The 16,602-nt window shown below is 52.7% G+C and overlaps 1 protein-coding gene across 2 annotated transcripts in view; it reads left to right on the forward strand.

The window, feature by feature from the left end:
- SHB (SH2 domain containing adaptor protein B) overlaps nt 1-15,568 on the forward strand; it is a 162,347-nt gene extending 146,779 nt beyond the window's left edge. Inside the window, exon 6 of one of the 2 annotated variants that reach the window (XM_054032522.1) lies at nt 13,895-15,568. In XM_054032522.1, the coding sequence (XP_053888497.1) occupies nt 13,895-13,958 (64 nt within the window). In that variant the 3' untranslated portion in view covers nt 13,959-15,568. Of the gene's footprint in view, nt 1-8,133; nt 11,886-13,894 lie in introns of those variants that run through there. The other variant, XM_054032521.1, reaches the window with a different exon arrangement.
- The last annotated feature ends 1,034 nt before the right edge of the window (nt 15,569-16,602 follow it).

A 16,602-nucleotide genomic window follows, 5' to 3' on the forward strand; every position in this document is an offset into this window, starting at 1 on the left:
ATCAAGGTGGGATGTTTTTCTACAAGCTCTGCTCCAGGAATTATTGCGGGGCAGGTCTCTTGCCTGTGCTATGCAGGAGGTCAGACTAGATGGTCACAATGGTCCATTCCTGTTTGGTCCAATGGCACCCGAGTAACCGAAAGCAGGACGTGGGGCCCAGGTCATTGCAGCCACATTACAGAGCCTATATGTATTCTACAAGTGTTCCATGAGCACAAGACCAGCACGAGGAGCCATATGTAATGGTACCATTGCGGTGGGCATAGGGCAGAGAGGCCATGCGCGTGCACACTGTGAACCGTAGCATACAGCTCCACAGAACCTGCTGCTGTGTGGATCCACTGGTTGAACGCTGTGCTGTAGTGAGCTGTAGCTGCAGCGTGGGGTTGCGTGGGCTGCACCCCACGCTCTGCTCTGGGCATGCTGGACCCCCCTAACTTGTCAGCATGCCCCGTTCCCAGACTCCGCCTCCCCGAATGCCCCAGAACGGAACACTCCTAATCGCACACCGAGGGGGGGCAGGTGGGCGGAATGGGCATGAAAACGTTCCCATTTATTCACTGGTCAATGGATGACAGCACTGGGTGCAATTGACTACATGCATTCTGCCCACCTCTGTTGTTGTCAGCTCGACCCAGATCTCTAAGGCATTTATCTGCCTAATTGCCACTGATTTAGCTGGGAGTTAGGTGCCTAAAAACCTATGAGGATCTGGGTCTTAGTTACTTGCCTCTCTTTGATTTTTGGGCACAGCAACATGGGGGAGAGAAACTTGAAAAGTGTCTGTAAAAACGCATGGCCTGGCGGGCGGGGGGCGTTCAGGAGCAGACTCGGGATCTGTAGCTACTTAGCAGAGGCCTCGGTAACAAATGTGTCAAGAGGCCCTGAACATCGTGGGGCAGGGAGGGGGAACCAACTCCCATCGTGTCTGCTTGAGGGTGATGCATTTAAACGGCCATAGCTTTCAAAGTGCTCCACTGATTGTTTTCTCACCCTCGTGCAGGATGGTGAAAAACGTCCTCCAATATTTCTAGTTGCAGCCAGCATGAGCACAGTTCCTGTGACTGGAGCACAGGCAAAGGGAGAAGGGGCTGAGGGAGGAGTCAGGCTGTCATGCTTACATTAAAGGGAAAAGATGCTTAAACCAACTTATCTCCAGCTTTCCAAAACCTTTTGCCTTGCGGCTGCATTTGAGCCTGGGACAACGTCCAGACCCAAAAAATCGGAGAGAATTATGAACGACTGACAAAAGTGGGCCGGAACGGAATGTTGAACCCGGCCGTATCGACGCGGTCACTACGTTGGCTATAAATAGTCAGTGAAATGGAACTAACAATGTGCTGCACACTCTTAATTTTAAATATTTCCCAGCGGTTGCTCCGTGGCACAATGAGTTAATGTAGTCGCCTTCCAGCTACAGAGACCTGGATTTAAGTTACAGCTTGGGTTCTCAGGTGGAATGAGTGTCTGAGTTCCTAGTGAACTTTGTGCACGGGGCAGGATCTTCACAGCAGACTGGGGAGAGACATGGCAGGGGGGTTGCACACCAGGGTTGAGGTTCACTGCCGTAGCTGTGTGATGAAGTGTATCCCCCGCCACTCTGCTCTGATACTCTTCATAAACTAGCGGTAAAACAAACGCTAGCACATTTAAAGTCAGGACAGCCTCTCTTCTTTCAGCTAATTGAAGGCCGTTCTTTTCAGGCACTTCGCTGTGTCCTTACGCTAAGCACAGCGTTGCTGAAGAGAAGCAGAAGAAATATAAATTCAGGGTAATAAATGGATTCAGCAGATGGAAGTGTCAGACTTGCTTCAAAGTGAAGACAGGTGGGAAATGGGTTAGGAGAGTTCCATCACTTTTCCCGAGATTGAAGTCTATAGTTTTGAAAATCTATTGTTTTGAAGTCTATTGTCTATTGTGAAGGTAGCCAGATGTTCTGGTGATGGGGGGGGTGTTGGAACAATCACGGTGATACCATTGAGAGTGAAGGTAACCCGGAGGCAATTCCTCACCTGGGTAGCCTGTTGGTAATGGAAGTCTTTTGGTCCTGTCTCTCTGCCTAGTAACGTGGGGTGCTCTGTGGACAATGCTGTTAGGGATTTCAGGACCGGTGGTAATTAGCTAGGCTTGGTGGAGTCAAGCATTCACAAAATGTGCGTTGGTCTCAGACAGCCGTCTGTGGCAGTTCAGTTGAGCCAGTGGTAAGCGTGGGCTGCGTTTCCCTCCCACTCTAGAACGGATTCGTGTGCGCTACCTGTTGCAAGGAGGAGGGGCCATCCAGTGATGGTGTGATGAGGGCAATGATTGAGCCTTCTGGGCCCAGTCCTGCCGTCACTGATTGCAGGCTCAGGTTCCTCAGAATTACGGTGCAAACTGAGGAAAGGCGTGTGTTCAGCAGAGGCCTGGGAACCATGACTTGATGCAGAAATCTGTTTTATTCCACTTGGCTTGGAAAATGATGGTGCTGATTCTCCCTGGTCTCCCAGTCAGAGGCGCAGAGGCTAACAGTGCCTGGATACCGCGGACAGCCGCCCCGCCTGCAATCACACACATACTATATGCAAGTGTTTTTAAGTCATTTTATCCTGAAGAGAAGTGATTTAACATAACAGTTACTCTGCATTCTTCATGAAATATGCATTAAGCAATTACAACTGAAAGGAAGAGGTATAGGGCAGGCATACTTTCTGCAGGCAATGTGTACCAGCAGCTGCGAAGATGTGTAATGTATTATTAAATACCTTGATTATTAGGAGGGGACCGTTCCTATGATTAGGGTCTGTCTAGGCAATAGTATTTAATAATCCTCTAGATCAGAAATTGCTTTTTGTTATGCTAATGAACAGGGTTAGCATAGGTATGAATGGTGTTCTGTATTATTTGAAAGCTTTGGTGCATTAATTAGGCAAGTCACCCGCTGGGAGGGCTGTGTATTTATGGCTTGCTCCTTCAGCTTGTTGGATCAAAGAAGCAGAAAATGACCTAAGCACTCTGCTCTTTTGGAGAAACAGGGCTGCTGTTCCTGGCGTCTTTAGCATTGCTGTAAACCGATGGTGGCATTACAGTGCTCTTAACAGAAGCTTTATTTCCGTGGGTTTGTAATCAAGGGGAAAAAACAGCTGCAGAAATCTGACCTTGCCCTCAACTGAGGGTCTCTGGTATGTCGGGTGGTACTGGAGAATGCCACAATTATACCGCAGTTGGTCTCCTTCCGAACAAAAGATTGGCAGCAGGTGCCAGCCAGAAGTAAATCTCTCCAAAGTGTCCGCTGCTTTCTGACCAGCATTCTGACGCCATGGCCAGTGGGCACAGCTCACCTCTGCTGCCGTCTGCCTGGTAGCCCTCTCCCAGCCTTCTGTCCCGTTCCCCAGCCAGCCAGACCCAGCTGGTCCAGGCCTGGTCTGACCGGCTGGGCTGTAGTTGGCAGGAAATGTAACAATCATGAAAAATCAGCAGAGGGGTCGTGACGTCCAGCTGTAGCAGGATTCTCCAAGCCGTAGGGTCATGTTCTCTGGTTCCTGGCGTGAGTGGCCCTCGCCCCTCCAGCTGGGCTGGGGGATGTTGGCAGGAGCAGGTCAGGGTGAGGGTTACATTCCTGTATGCACCACGGCCAGAAGCAATAAGCCCAAAGCAGATGCGGTCCTTCATTGATCTTTGTCTTTGGGGTCAGGCTAGGCCTTAAGCACAGGTGCAGCGAGGGGCTGCACGGGGGCCTGCTCCTTTGGAGCGGCTGCACACTCAGCAGTTCATGCGCACTCCTGCCTCCTTTCGCACAGTGACACCGGAGCAGGAGGAAAAGCGGTTCATTGCTGGACTCTCCACCTGCCAGGCTGTCAGTCAGGGGGCAGCCTGTGCCCTGGACCCCACTGTGCTGCGCTGAGACCCTGCTCAGGAGGGGAAGGGGAAGCAGCAGCAGCAAGGGACGTTGTCAATCTGAGTCCTGCATTCCCTGACCCCTGTGGCTATTGCATGGCCACTTGGCCAACACCCTGTCCTGTGGGCTAGGCCCAGCCCTTCCTGTTCTCTGCCCTCCTCCAGAGCCACCTTGCCACGTACACGCACAGGCTGGGGCCTGTCTCCTCCTCCCTCGCCCCACACAACTCAAACCCACAGCTGCTGTTTCTCCCCGATGCCCAGAGTTCACACGCGTCCGGGGTCTCCCCATCTCCCACAGACTCCGTGGGGACATAGGACAAGATCTCCTGGGTCATCGGGTCCAATCCCTGCCCCTCCTATAATCCCCACAACAAACGTATCCAGCTCTACCTCAAAGCTAGGCAGGTTGTCTGCCCCTCACCCTTCCAGAGCTTCGCCGCTCTGGTGGTTAGACACCTTCTCATTTCCAGCTTGTATTTACTGCTGGCCGGTTCATGCCCCCTCTGCCATGGCAGGCCCCCTCTCTGCTCCACTTTAAGTGCCTCTCTTAGGGGTGCTCTGACCACATCAGCTCCTCTTCAAAGCCCTCCATTAGCTCACTACCTCACCCAGTCTTTGTTCTGGCTTTTAAGGCTTTCCCAGCTCTGCTCCTACCACAGTATCCAATGGCATAACCCCCATCTCCAGTCCGCTGGGGACACCAGCCCCAGCCCCTCGACCTGCAGAGGTCCCAGCGCAGCGTCGCCCACCCTGAATGGATTTGCAGGGCCGTTGCCTTCCTGTCGCTGGGTGCGGCGCCGCTGAGGGGAGTGTGCAGATTCCGTTTTAATGGAGGCCAGTGCTCCATTGAGCTCCTTGGTTCATTACGCTCCCCTTGGGACTTTCTGGCTCGGGCAGGCTTGTGCTGCTGGAGCAGGACACGCACTGGAGAACAGGTTGTGGTGGGTGGAGCAGGCTCCATCACACCGAATGCGTGGCTGGGTGCTTGGAGTCGAGCAGTGAGATCTGAGCTAGCCGGCTTGTCCAGTGCAGTCTCCACGTCTCACATCTCTGGGGCTCTCTGAAAGGACCTGGTTTTGTTTCACCAGTCGCAGCATTGGGTCGGTTAGAATGACAGTGGTCATTCGAGAGGAAATGCCAAGAAAATGGGAAGAGAGGACAGCGCTTCCTCCCTCTCCCGTGGGGTGGGTGTGGCGAGATCTCCACCTCTTTATCTGCCTTATCCCCTGTGCATTGCTGTGTGGCATAGCACTTGCCCATGGAGTGAGCGCTGGGTGCGCTGGGCAGGGCGTGGAGGGGAAAGGAGTGTGGCTGTCAGACTGTTCCTTTGCTCTGAGCGAATGTTCAGGACGCTCGTTCAGTGCGTCCCCATCGACTCATGCAGCCGCTAAGGGACTGGCTAAACCCTTCGCTACGAGCAGTCCGGCCACGTCGCTGTGAGCCAGGTGCCCGCTGCAGACACCAGCACGCTGGGAAAGAGAACAGCTATTGGCTATCTTGGGAGCACCCTGCTAACCTCAAACGTGTCCCCCAGAAGTGTCCCAGCCTGGGCTTTTGAAAATGCGGTAATGTGCTGTCCTAGTGCAGAAGCGAATTGTCTTGTGAATGGGGGCGGCTGGTTGCTTCGAGAACACTAACTGTTCTGGGGTGACTTCATAGTATTTAGCATTCTGCTGGGAACATGAAGAATGTTAACTCCTCTTTCAAAAGTAGCACATGACTGACTCCACTCCGATTGCCTGAGCAATAGACCTGAAGACATTTAACAGCCTGCTCTCCAGTTCGGGCCAGATTCTTTAAATTCGTATGCACCTATTTCTCTGATCCTGCTAATTTAATGGCAGACTCGTAAGCCATTTACCAGCAAAGGAAATAGACAATAAGCTGAAGGGAAGGGGACAATCTATCTCCTCATAAGAACGTATTTAGAGATGTCACCCTTGGCTTGCAGGAAATCATTTAGAGAGCTTTCAAAAGAGAATCATTCCTGTAAAAAAATTAAAATCAAGATTTTAAGCTTGCAGAGCTCTAATTACAGGGCCTGTGGTGATTTCTGCTCGGCAGAGAAGGGTCATTTCATCAGAGAATTGCCTCAACAAATCTGGAAAAGCCGAGCGTTTGGCTCTTCCCTAGGAGATGTTGTTTCTAGCGCATGGAACGAGGGAGCTTTTCCAAACACCATTTTCACAGAAGGGTGACTTGGGCTAAAAATGAAATGTTGATCCCATTCATAAAGTAATGCTGCATCCTAGTGGAAACGGCGGCGGAAAGTTGGTCTGAAAGAAACAGTGCTAGCCATGCTACAACTTGTTTCCTTTTGCACCACGTCCAGCAGCCAGTGCCTGTTGGTTTTGTCGTCCCCGCAGGGATCCAAGCTATGCTGAGTGGGCGTGTGCAGTGCTGTGTTCCCGGTACTGGAGCCCACGGGTGATGTTGGCAGCTGCTGCCCTGTGTGCCGGGTGCTGAGGCCTGTGTCTCTGCCCTGCCCGGGCAGCAAAGCAGAACAGGGGTGACTTCGCCAGGTTTTCTGTCCCCAGCGCTGCAGTTCTGCTCCACACCCATGGCCAGGCAGGTGGATTGGAGGCTTCTCTTGATGCTTAGTAGCTCACACAGTTGCCGTGTAACTGACTTGCCGCTGGCATGGACAGCCTACGCGTCATTGCATTTGCCAGTCGTTTGATGCCCGTGGAAATGAGGGGCGCTGCTCGCTACATACCGCCACAGTCTCCGGTGCAGTTAGACAACTCCTGCCCGTCTGGGACAATGGCCAGGCAGACGAGTGCCAGGGCAGCTCTGAGATGTGCACCCCTCGCTATTGGCCAGAGCGGGCATTGCATTTCGATTCCTCCTCCCCACTGTGCCCATCCCCTCAGGAAGGGGGAATTAAGGCTAATCGATACAGCTGGACACCCGAGCAGGGAGCCAGGACCAGAAAACGCTTTGTACGGCACCTTCAAATCCCTGCAGTCCTTGGGCTCACTCGGGGCCGGGTGCCAAGTTGGCTTTGGGCAGGAACACGCGAGAAGCCGCCTTCCCTTGCACTGCTGCCATGTGGGCATCTCACCGGAACTCACTCCTGCTCGCCGGCCCCTCCCAGGAGCCAGCAGTGAGGAGCAGGCCGGGAGAGGCAGGGCCATGCTGGTACCGCCCCAGCCTGGCTGGCACACGAGTGGGGGGGCTGTTCCCATCCCCCGACCATGCCCAAGGAGCTGCACTGGCAGAATTCTGGCTCCTTGTTCTACCCCCATTGCCGCATTCACTGCCAGAGACACAGTCACCTGGTGGGGCTGGATGGCCCCACGCCCCTCACTGCGCAGGGCTGTGGCCAGAAAGCCCCGATCCAGCCCGTAACTTGCCTCTGTCCTTGTCAAGGCCCAGGCAAAGGCGGGGCCCTGCTGTGCTGGGAGGGTTCGGCCGGGCTCGGGAGAGGAGGGGCTTGCTCCGTCTGCAGAAGTCCCTGTGCCGGTGCTCTGAGGGTTGGACTCCGCGGGGCTTGGGGCCCTTGGCAGCAGGAATCCAGCCGCCTGCTGATTCGAAGGATATTGCTGGACCCAGCTCGGAAGGGGTTTTGCACAGGTGCCTGTTACCTGCTGGTGGGGGTGGGGGCTGCCTGGGGTTAGGAGCCAGAAAGCTGCAGCCCGACTCCTATGCAGCACCTGAGACCCCCAGGCCACCCCGGGGAGAGTTCAGCCTCTTGCAGGGGTTGACAGAGCAGGGCCTCACGTTCATTTAAAAGGCTGAAATGTGTCACATCTCCGGACTCTTGGCTTTTCCCAGCCCGAGTCCCTAGCTAGCCGCAGCAGGGAGCTGGCGATGCTTAGCTGTCCTGGAAGGGGCCACTCAGGCTGCCCCGCCCCTAGTGCAGCTTTGGACCAGACCAGCGCCCTGGGGAAGGAAAGGGCTGAAACCCCAGAAGTTTCTGGGAACGAAGGCTCAAAGCCATTGAAAGGGCCCGTTATCTCTGGGGCCTGCCGGGCACTGCTCCATGCGGGCTAGCGTCAGCACAGAGCCAGGGCTCCCCGTTGGCATGGACCGGCAGCCTGTGCTGATGCAGGGAAGACCTCGCACGCTGCTCTGAGCTATTGGCACAAGACAAAAGACTGGCCTGAACGTTCTGTGCTGGTGGTCCGTCTCGCGGTTCTTACGCAGCAGTGGCATGTTGCCCCCAAAGAGGAGCTGCCTTTTGATGCTGAACGCTTAACTGTGTCCGGGGGGGTTGTGCAGTTACTAACACTCTCTCCTTTGCTTCCTTCACAGGAGCAGTCAAGGTTTTATGCACATGAAACTGACAAAAACCAAAGAGAAATACATCCTGGGTCAGAACAGCCCCCCTTTTGACAGCGTTCCAGAAGTCATCAACTACTATACCACCAAAAAACTGCCCATCAAGGGCGCAGAACACTTGTCCCTGCTTTACCCTGTAGCTGTCCGGACCCTATAACACTCCAATCTCACTCCTTCCTGTGGATGGGAGGGGACGGGCAAGCAAGGAAGCAGGAATTCATGCTGCATCGATGACCAGAACTCAGAAACTCGAGGTTGAAATGGAGATGTCCTGCCTTTCATTTCTGATGTGTGCTGGCTGTCTGAAAACTGTTAGACAGTCCTGTGTGTATGGTACTCTTGCACTACTGTGTTTCTGTTTCCATGTGATGAGAACAGAGAACCTTCCTGGGGGATGTTTCTGTGAATGAAAAAATCTTTCCAATCCAAAGAACTGCCGTCAAGGGTAAATAAAGCCAACATCTTCCTTCAGTCAGGAAACTCTAAGGATATTTGTTCTTTCACTCTCCTGACTTAATACCTGTGTATGATCAAATAATCTTCCACTGGTGACATGCTGTCCTTAACAGACACTGAAATGGATGCAGATTCTTTCAGGGCTCAAGGAGAAATCGGCACAGGACCGGCTTAACGTGCGAGTCCTCGCAGCTCTGCCCACTCACCCCGTGTTAGTGTGTCTCTTCACGCACAGTTTGTCAGGATGATCTAAACACAAGAGTCTTTTGTCTCGCACAGTGTGACTAGGAGATCTTAATGAGTAATTTTACAATAGCAACATGTGTTTGATTATTTATGAATAGGGTATGTAATTAAAATAGTGGTTTAATATATATATTTTTATCATCTTTTGGTACATTAATAAATCTCGGAGGGTTACTGCGTTCATTTTGCAAGTGTCATTCCTAGATCAAGGCAGGCAGTTGATTCTCATGGTCTGCTGTGTCAGTGCAGCGAGTGCTGATGTGTCAGCAGCGGCAGTACGTCATCTGACTGTGACGACAGGCTGGGTTTCAGACCTCAAAAGGCAGGCAGAGGCCACGCTTCTTGTGCTCATTTTATCTGGGCAGATAATAGTCCCACTGGGGCATCTGACCGACGGCATCCAAGATGCTTTCCACCTCCGGCATGGAAGAGCATGTGATGGATGGATTTTCCAGCTTTCCAAGAGAGACATACAGTGTGTAGGAAAACATGGCTCTGTGGCACTGCGTGTTATGGGGAATTCTTGAAACTTGCATGTGAAGAGCCTGGTGCCCCTACATATGGAACTACTATGGTCACTGGCATTTCCTCCCCCAACAGAATATCCAGAGTCATGGAGTTTAGGGCCAGAAGCGACCACCAGATCATCCTGTCTGAGTTCCTGCACATCACAGGCCAGCCACACACTAAACCCAGAGATGGAAATGAGACCAGGGTCTTGCAGCCCCCTGGAAATAAGACTATCACGTGCTGCAGGCACAGAGCAGGAGGGACCAAGGGGCACCAGTTCCTGAGGCCCGTATAATGGCAGGGAAATGATTAAGTGAGAGAGACCCAAACAAGCCTGGCAAGTGACCCCCCCCACCCACACGCTGCAGAGGAAGGTGAAACCCCACCCAAGGTCACGGACAATCTGACCTGGGGGAAATTCCTGCCCGAGCCCCCACATGGCAATCAGTTAGACCCTGAGCACGTGGGCAAGAACCAGCCAGCTGAGCTCCTGAGAGAGAGACTGCTCGATGCCACCTCCAAGCCTGGTCCACCCCACCCAATGTCCCATCTCCAGCCAGGGCCATCCCTGATGCTTCAGAGGAAGGAGATCCCTTCCTGACCGCTGCAGATGGCCAGCTGAAGCCCTGAAGCATGAGCTTTAGGGACATAAGATAGAAGGGAGCCCAAGGGCTGTGGGGCCCTGACCTCTGCCATCACAAGCAACTTTGTCATACCCCATCTGTGTGTAGCTGTATCAAAGCTGTACTACCTCCACAGGACAAATGCAGCGGCCTCCCCAACTCAAGAGACGGCTGGCACGCTCTTTGTATGCCTGCTGAATAGGATAACGGACAAACTGTGTTTGCACGTGAATGCTGGAACTGGTGACATCCAGTAGCCAGGTAGTCCTGATCCCGGTCTGTCATCACCTTGCTGTCTAGAGCACTGTTTATTTATACGTCAGTGACTGGAGCAGAGATTTGGTTACTTGCAGTTTACAGACTTTACAGACTGCAATAAGGCTGTGAAAATGTCTGTTATTTAATTCACCTTTCTCTCCAACTCTCTCCCCCTCATACATGCTTTGAAATAAGTGCTGATTGAGAAGTGTAATGGAATAATCATTACTCTAATGCCTGTAAAATACTGCTTCATTGTACTGTATAATGTGAAAAGAACCTCCAGGATGTTCCATAATGATGTTTCCAGATTGATAGTAAGCATTTCGCTGCCTGGTTTTTTTGTTTGTTTGTTTGTTTTTTAACCCTATCAGTTCCAGATGTGAATTGGGTATAGAGAATTCCAGCATTAGTTAGAACAAGTTTGTGAGCTGGTTGTTAATACCAAGGAGAGCTCTGTGTAATACCGTGGTCAGCTCATGAACGCTCTGGCTGAATCCGCATTGCAGGAGCGTGGCCATGGTTTCCTTACCCTTGAAGTGGGGATTGTGTGATGGTCTTTACAAATGGCTGAACTTACCCTACAGGTTCCTTGTTTATCCGCTCCTCCGTGACACCCCCAGGACACAGGCAGGCAGTGATCTCCCAGATGTTACTTCTCAGATATGGGGACATGGGAGCCACTTTCGGTTTAACATTGGGGCAGGTGGGAGTGGAGAGAGATTGTAACTTGGGCTACATGGGTCCCAGCGAATTCCTAACTCCCCTCCCTGGCCAGAGCAAGGAGGAATCCTGGGAAGGGTGTGTCCGAGTCCCCCTGCCACCAGGGTGGGGCTGCTTACATACCACGCCTGGCTTGGGGCTGCCCCAAGGCATAACCTTAGCCTAGCCTTCCCTGGCGATCCAAACTTCCAAGCTGCCCTTTTCCCTGTTTCGCATGTTCAAGTGCGTTTTGTTTTTATTCTGTAACTTGTCTCTCCGTGGTTTTGCAGTGGAATAATCATTTTAGATCCCCACGTCTTCACCATGATGAAGTGCAAAGAACAGGAGTCAGTCAAGGGAGAGCTTAGCCAGGCTTTTATGAGCTGGGGAGGTGGAGGTGGAGGAATTGTCAAGTAGGGTTTCGTACAAGGGCCAGATCCAAATGCCATTGACGTGGGTGGGAGTGATTTCCATGAACTGTGGATCAGGCCCGACACGATTAATGCAGTCAGATCAAACCCCTACAGCCATGTGTATAGCACGGAGCACAACTCTGAGAAACAAACTGAGGCCTGGGCTACCTTAGAAAATTAGGTCAGTTTAACGACGTCAGTCAGGGGTGTGAATAATCCACCCCCAGAGCGGCATGGTTAGGCTGACCAAGTCCCCATGGGGGCGGTGCTAGGTTGACCTAGCTGCCAGCTCTGAGAGGTGGGTCACCTACACTGCTGGGAGAGCCCTTCCTGTTGGCATAGGTATTGCTGCACTGAAATGCTCCTGGAGCATCTAGGTGTAGACAAGCCCTGAGTTTGGGAAAGGAAATCATCTCTCCAACCAATGCTTTGTAATGGGGGGGAGGGGGGAAAAGACTTGGGGAAAAAATAAATTGCTCAGTAACGCAGCATAAATAAAACCAGGAGTTTGTTTGCACTGTAATGTTGTCTTTGTTTATTTAAGTGATTGTATGATATTTTTCCAGTTTAAAAAAAAAAAAAAACAACCCTTTGTAACGTACAGTGAAAATGTGGTCTGTTGCAGTTTGTGATATTGCTTATGGCTGAGAGAACAAGTAGCAATCATGCCTGTAAAGCCCATTAAAAGTTTATTTTAAAAAAATTAGAAACCTCTCCCTTTTCTTCCTCTAATTGTGGAGATTTCCTCTTTGTCAGCATGTATTGAGCTTTTCATGAACAGCTAACAATTGACGCTATTATTCTCTTGGAAAGCAACTTGCATTCAGATTTCGTAGGTTTTGTAAGGCTGGCGTGTCAGCAGCGTGCAGTGAAAATAATTATTATGCCATATTCTATTCCACATTCTGCCAGGCATCTCAGCCCTATTCAATATTCTGCCTTGCCAGTTACCTTCAGAAATTCCCCCCTCTGCAGAGGGTACAGCACAAGGTCTAGGGTAGTGGTGCCCAAACTTTTCATGGTGTGCTCCCCCACCCCCTTACCAGTAATGGAATCTGCCTGTGCGCAACCCCCCCCCCCCCAATTACTGCACGGTTGGCTCAGCAAAGGAGCTTGGGCTGATGGCAGAGCTGGGGGGGGAGGGAGGAGCTGGGGCTAGAGGTGGAGAGGGAATGAGGGTGGAGCCAGGGGGCAGAGTGGAGCTGCAGCTGGGGTCAAAGCGGGGCAGGTGGGGGCTCCCTCCTTGCCCCACATGGGGGCTGGCCCAGCCCCTGCCGTGCGCCCCTCCAACATTCCTCGGTGCCGTCCCAGGAGGGTGTGCCCCACAGTTTGGGGACCACAGGTCTAGGGCATCATTTCAATGCCACAAGGCACCACTTTAATCCCGTGGTGTACGGGCAAGGAGACCCGTGCCCTGTACGTGGGTGTGTGGCTGGGAGACCCACTCTTATCTCTTCCGTGTTCTTGCCCTGGGGCACTGTTACTCTCCGATGCATAAAGCAGTAGGGTAAAAGTGATTGAACTCCGCACCGTTGTGGTGCAGCTAGCGTGGAGTTGATGGTTGTGGTTGTAGAACTTGGACTATCTGCTGCTGCTGAAGGATTTTTCCACATTGTGCAGCATTTGCCCTAGTTTGCAGCGTATTAAAATGAAAATCAATGATGATCAAATACCTCTGGGGCGAACGGGTAGATAGGAACCAAAAGCAGAATCAAGTGCCGAAGCTGGGTATTAATATGAAGAAAAGAAACTGCATTGAATTCAGCCCATTAATATTCCTACCTGTTTATTATTCTTCATTTCAGTCTGAACTCAGGCAGGTCCTTGCCATCTGGTGGGCTAGCGGGACTTTCCATGTCACGTGAGTGACGTTTGCTGTGGCTCCACCCAGCCATGCCAAGAACCTCCGTACCTGTGGCGCCTTGGCTGAAATCAGTCCCAGAAGGTGCAGGTTCTGAATGGGCAGAGCTGGTGCCCAACTTTCCAACAACGGTCTGAGACTTCGGCTGCCCAATCTAGACCACGAGTGGCTGCTTTCAGAGGTGCTGAGCGCACCTGCTCCCAGCGACTGTGGTTGGGGCTGCGGGAGCTCGGCAGTGCTTTAAAGAGAGCAGTTCCGAGACTAGGCTTCGGCACCCCGACTTCTCTTTCCCACCAGAATAAGGGGCAAGGCTTATGGCAGGGCCGTGCGAGGAACCGGCAGGCCCCCGGGGGCGAACTGAGAGATTCCCACTGCCTTGGGGACTGGTCCAGTGGCCACTCCATTGACTTCCCTGGGGTTGGATCAGATGCCCCCTGCTGGGCAAAGGGAGCACACGGTGGGTGGTGTGTGACCGTCGCTGCACGCAGGCACAAACAGTGACTCTAGTGGGGGAGAATCGGGTCCTCACCTTCAGTGCTGCCCGTGGCGCCTTTCATGGGCCCCGATGTCGCTGCCAGGGACGCGGCCCCACCAAGCTAAACGTAGATCTTAGGGGTTCTTCATGCAGGCTGCTATTGACCCCTTGCTGCTTCCTGTTCACGCAGGGGAACCCACCTTGAAAATGGGCTCGAAGTGAAACGGCCCATCCCGGCTGTCTGCACCGTCTGAACTGCAGAGAGGAGAGCGCGTGGGCCAGACGGCAGCAAGTCCGGTTCGAGAGTGTAACTTTCTTAGCACGTTCTAAATGAAATCCCGGACATGAGGCTTGGTGATGAGGTAAACTCTTGGCAGTATTACAGTCCATCGGAGTTCTGCCATTGACTTCAGTGGGGCCAGGATTTCAGCTGTAATTAACACTAATTAACATATCACCTTCGCTTTTTAAAATTCGATTTTTTCCTAGAGGTGAATACGCTGTCGGGAGCCTGGTCTGGGGCTGGGAATTGCTCCTTGTAGGGGAGTGTTCTGGAGAGAGGCTAGAAAAAGAGGCTACCGTTGGCCGGTTAAAGCACACAATAGTGCAGATTAGGCTGTTCTTCGCACTCCCAGCATCCTCTCTCGCACAGGGTGTAAATCAGGAGGAGCGACTTGGCTGTGATGAGAGGGAGAGAAGGAACGGCCCGTAAAGTGCCCCCCAAGCTGGTGGATGGGGTGGGCAGAGGCAATTTGATGGGGAAGGGATTTTAGGGGCTTAAGAAGACATCTACCAAATGGCGGGAGAAGGACCCAGAAGAGCTGTCGCTGCCAATCAGATTTGGAGGGGACAGCGGGCATTGGAGTCTCCTTGGGCACATGACAAGAGTGCCTGACCTTCCCTCACTACCTTCCTGTCTCTGGGATCAACCCCTGCCTTGCTTCGCACAGGCGGCCTGGAGCTCTTAGGGCAGGGAATGGGGGTTCTGGTATCTCACCCAGGGGTACCCAGCAGCTGGCAGTTCTCAGCCAGCCAGTGATGGACAGCTGGAGGCTACCCGGTGCCACCAGCTCCCAGCCCTTTGGCATGTGACTAACCCCTGTGTCGGGGGTGGGGGGGATTCCATTGTCTCACCCCCATGGCTCCACCATGGGTTACTGGGGCCCCAGTGCATGCCTGGCTCTGGCCTCGGTTGTGTATGCCTGTCTTTGCCTTCTCTGCACGGCGATCGCGCCCTTCTGCTTTGGCCATGGGGCTGCCCCTGCTCAGTGACAGGTGGGCCCTGCACGGCGGATCAGCCCAGCAATGGTGGTTGGGGGTGGAGCTGGAGGAAGTGCACGTCCTTTGGCCATTGGTGACTGGCAGACACGCTGCGGGTTTGCCAGCTGGCGTCCTGGCAGGGGATTCTCCTCCCGGTCCAGGACTAGTGCAAGGGCTGGAGATTCTGGGCATGACGCCTCTCCTCCGGGTGGCAGGTATAACACACACCCGAAGCTGCTCCCCGGGGGCTAGGAAGATGCAGCTCCCCCGATCAGCACTTCAGAGATTCAAGACCAACCGGGACCACAGTGATCATGCACTGTCTGTAACTGACCCAGAGAAACGAGGGCTGGCTGACCGTTATTTGGGGAGCGGGAGGTGGGAACATTTTCAGAGCTATTAAGAGTTTTGTTTTCATTCAAAATTGTTCACTCCCCCTCCCGCTTGCTTTTTTGTTTTCCACGAAAAAAGTGTGATTTTAACCCATTCTTTTTTTCCATTGGTGAAGTAGGGGGGAGGCTTTTTCTGGTAAGGATGAAAGGGAGGACAGTAAAAAATTGGAGAGGAAGTGCAAATTCTCCTATTTAAAAAATCAAACATTTTGAGTTTATTAGAAATTCTTTCTTGCTAATTATTTAAAAAAAAATACAAACTTTCATTTTTGATTAAACTTTTTTTGACCAAAAATCCACTTTTTAATGGAAAAAACTTCCTCTGGCCTGAATTGGAGCCAGCCTAGCTCTGTCCATCCCCCCCAGGACAGTACAGCAACCGAGCTCACGGTGTCCTGCACGGTTTGTATTTTAAAGGACACACACCTGTCGTTAGGAGCCTACATTGTACCAGCATTGCCTCTACTGCACTAACCTGCAGGGAGGTAACCCCCTCATGAGACGCTGGCGTGGACTGTGGAAAAGGATGGGGGGGGTTAGTGGTTAATGCTGTCTGAATCCCAAAGGCTCAGGTATTTCGTGATGTGGGGAAACCCGGGGGAGCCCCAGAACTGGGGCAAGGCAAAAGTGCCTGAAACCACACACCCCCATGCTGCACGGTGTGGGCACAGCATGGACCTATCTTGCCCCGGTGGAGCAGTGACCTGGAGTCTCTAGCGGGCGCATCTCCTAGCAGTTCATCCGTGGAGCGGGCCTGCCACACCTGCAGAGAAGGGGAGAGGTCCGGGTAGTAATATGTGATGATCCTGAGCAACATTTGTTTCAACTGCCCTTTGCAGGCTGATTCACCCTGGAAATGGCTGTGAAATCTACCCTGCGCTGGAGATCTTTAGCCCCCCCGCTCTGTGAGCCCTGCAGCTGGTACACCCAGAGCTGGCACACTCACTGCATTGCTCTGGGTGTGGGGAAACACCCCTGCTTAGTGTGCCTGCTTTTCAGCTGCGAGCCTTCCCGAAGCATGTGAAACGTGAGCACGCAGGGCTGGACACTGGCTAGAAAGAGGGTGGGGGCTAGGGACTGCTGTCTATTGAAAGTGAATGTTTGCAATGAGTTGGGGGGGGGGGCAGGAGGAGGTGAAAAAGCAAAGGAGAATGCACGTGGGGGCAGATTTGTAAGAGGGAAGGGAAGTAGCCCGTGGAAGAACCATCATTTGAACTCGATTGGTTATTTCTTTCTAAGGGATCAG

Source organism: Malaclemys terrapin, chromosome 6 (genome assembly GCF_027887155.1).
Source record: "Malaclemys terrapin pileata isolate rMalTer1 chromosome 6, rMalTer1.hap1, whole genome shotgun sequence".
NCBI classification, from domain to species: domain Eukaryota; kingdom Metazoa; phylum Chordata; order Testudines; family Emydidae; genus Malaclemys; species Malaclemys terrapin.